This window comes from Octopus bimaculoides, chromosome 17 (genome assembly GCF_001194135.2).
Source record: "Octopus bimaculoides isolate UCB-OBI-ISO-001 chromosome 17, ASM119413v2, whole genome shotgun sequence".
NCBI classification, from domain to species: Eukaryota; Metazoa; Mollusca; class Cephalopoda; order Octopoda; family Octopodidae; genus Octopus; species Octopus bimaculoides.
Window position 1 is genome coordinate 37,917,270 of NC_068997.1, and position 3,174 is coordinate 37,920,443.

Genomic DNA, 3,174 nt, shown 5'->3' on the forward strand with positions numbered 1-3,174 from the left:
ATAATAATAATAATAATAATAATAATAATAAGTCAAAGAAATCGAAATTGACATGAGAGCAGAGCAAGTCCCAAAAAACTGCTCTGCTGGGGACAGCTAGGATTTTGAGATAGGTACTTGGATGTTGAATGACTGACACGATAATTACTGACCAAGTGTCAAAGCTTATAATGTTCAGAAAGAGACCCTGTGAGACCTCTGACAGCAGGCTGTTGTCCGCTCTCACAGAATCTACCAGAGCAAACAAGACCGAACGTTCTGAGAAGTAAAACAACAACAATAATAATGGTTTCAAATTTTGGTACAAGGCCAACCATTTCGGAGTAAGGGCTAAGTCGATTACATTGGCCCCAGTGTTCAACTGGTACTTATTTTATCGACTGCGGAACGATGAAAGACAAAGTCGACCACAGTGGCATTTGAACTCAGAACATAAAGTCACGAAGCATTTTTTTCCGGCACGGTAACAATTCTGCCAGAAAGTATCGGTTTCAAATTTTGGCACAAGGCCAGCAATTTTTGGGAAGCGGGTAGTCGATTACATCAACCTCAGCGTTGAACGGGTACTTTTTTAATCGACTTCGAAAGTATTAAAAGCGAAGTCGACCTCGTCGAAATTTGAATTCAGAACGTATAGACGGACGAAATGCCACTAAGTATTTGGTCCGGGATGCTAACGATTCTGCCAGCTCGCAACTTCAATAATAATAATAATCCTTTCTACTATAGGCACAAGGCCTGAAATTTTGGGGCAGGGGTTAAGTCGATTATATCGACCCCAGTACCCAACTGGTACTTAATTTGTCGACTCCAAAAAAGATGAAAATCAAAGTCGACCTCCGTGGAGTTCGAATCAGAACGAAGCGACGAGCGAAATACCGCTAAGCATTTCGTCCAGCGTGCTAACAATTCTGCGAACTCGCTGCCTTAAGTGGCTTCAAATTTTGGCATAAGGACAGCAATTTCGGGGGAGATGATGAGTCGATTATCTCGACCCCAGTGTTCAACAGTCACTTATTTTATCAATCCCAAAAGGATGAACGGCAAAGTCGAACTCGGTGGAATTTGAGCATAAAACGTAGCCCAAGCATTTCGTCCAGCGCTCTAACGATTCCGCCAGCTCTCCGCCTCAACAACAACTACAACAACAACAACAAAAACAGCAACAACAACGGTGATGTTGTTATTATTGTTTTTATTCTCTGCTTTCGGCGTATTTATAGTTCTAATTACTGGAAGAGGCGCTTAACTTGTAATCAATGTTTCCTTTCACCATATTTAACTTGTTATCAATGTTTTCTTTCATCATATGATGCTAACAATTGAATGTAATGGCTCCAAGCTTGCAGAATCGTTAGCACGTCAAACAACACGCTTAGAGTCGTTCTGAGTTCAAATTCCACCGAGACCGACTTTGTTTAGATGGCGAACTGGTCGAATCGTTAGCACGCTGGGTGAAATGCTTCTCGGCATTTCATGTTACGTTCTGAGTTCAAATGCTGCCGAGGTCGATTTCGCTTTTCATTCTTTTGGGGTCGATAAAATAAGTATCAGTTGAACACTGGAGACGATGTGCCTTCTGCTAAAATTTGAAATCATTATAACTTTCATTGCTATTCCCACCACCATATCATATATAATATCCACATTCTGAATTTTATAATTTGAATTATCTCTATATCTTGAATAACAAATTATATATGTATAAATATCTTCTAAAAGTTAGACGCAAAATGTATTCGATATGATGAATTTATAAACAAATTATATATTTTTCTTCCACTGACTACAAAAAATTTTGGATGCATAACTCTGTATTCATAAATGCCATGTACAAGAGATATCTTTATATATTTGCGTGTATATATGAAGGTATATATCATCTAGACACCTGTTTCTATTTTTTTATAACTTTTCCTGCTTTTAAGGCGCTCTGTCTCCAGCTGGAGCCACTGATTTCTATTTTCTAAGACACCGTTTGCCATGATTTCAAACGTACTGTCAAGACGTGCCAGGGCCTGAAAAATAAAGAATGAATAGGATTTTTATTAGTTTAAATATGTATATTTTATTTCTTATTCAATTTAATATCAAAACCTATTTTAATCGAATTATCTGCATATATATAAATAAACAAGCAAATAAATATGAAAAAAAGCAACCAAACAAATATTTACAGAGATACACCTCTCTTTCTCTCTGCACACACACACACACACACACACACACACACACACACACACACAGGGAAGCGAGCGTCCTGAACCTAGTCAGATGAAGTGCTACTCCAGTAAAATCAACTGCAAATATTCTTTAACACCTCACATGGAATCGTTTACATATAATGGCGTTAGAAACGGATTCGTACCGAAACGATTGTGGTAGATTTGTTCGTGTGTATGAGAGAGAGAGTAAATACTACATACACACCGCTCTCTCACTCTGTCTCACACACATACACACGCACACACACACACCTTGACTCACTCACACTCTGTCTCTTACAAACACACACATACATAAATGTATACAAACATATTTACAGACACACGTGTGTATGCGCGCGCGTGCGTGTTTGTAAGAGACAGAGTGTGAGTGAATCAAGGGCTGTGTTGTCATATACATACACCCAAAGATGTATGTATATTTATGCATGTACGTATACATGACAACAAACCTTTCTCTCTCACTCACACTCTGTCTCTTACAAACACACACATACGTAAATGTATACAAACATATTTACAAAGACATACGTGTGTATGCACGCTCGCGTACTCCGGTATTGACGTAACAACGGCAAAAAGCATCGCTCTCTATTTTGTGTGTGTTCGTGTGTGTGTGAGAGAGAGAGAGAGTAAATACTACATACACACTGCTCTCTCACTCTGTCTCACACACATACACACGCACACACACACCCCTTGACTCACTCACACTCCGTCTCTTACAAACACACACATACATAAATGTATACAAACATATTTACAAAGACACGTGTGTATGAGCGCGCGTGCGTGTTTGTAAGAGACAGAGTGTGAGTGAGTCAAGGGCTGTGTTGTCATATGCATACATCCAAAGATGTATGTATAGTTATGCATGTACGTATACATGACAACAAACCTCTCTCTCTCACTCACACTCTGTCTCTTACAAACACACACATACATAAAT

The 3,174-nt window shown here is 38.9% G+C and overlaps 1 protein-coding gene across 1 annotated transcript in view; it reads right to left on the minus strand.

Moving 5' to 3' along the window:
- Positions 1–6: 6 nt before the first annotated feature.
- The window catches only part of LOC106884049 (dual 3',5'-cyclic-AMP and -GMP phosphodiesterase 11A), a 359,609-nt gene continuing 356,441 nt past the window's right edge, over positions 7–3,174 (minus strand). Inside the window, exon 20 of the mRNA XM_052973868.1 lies at positions 7–2,018. Coding sequence (XP_052829828.1) covers positions 1,884–2,018 — 135 coding nt within the window. The 3' untranslated portion in view covers positions 7–1,883. The remainder of the gene's footprint in view (positions 2,019–3,174) is intronic.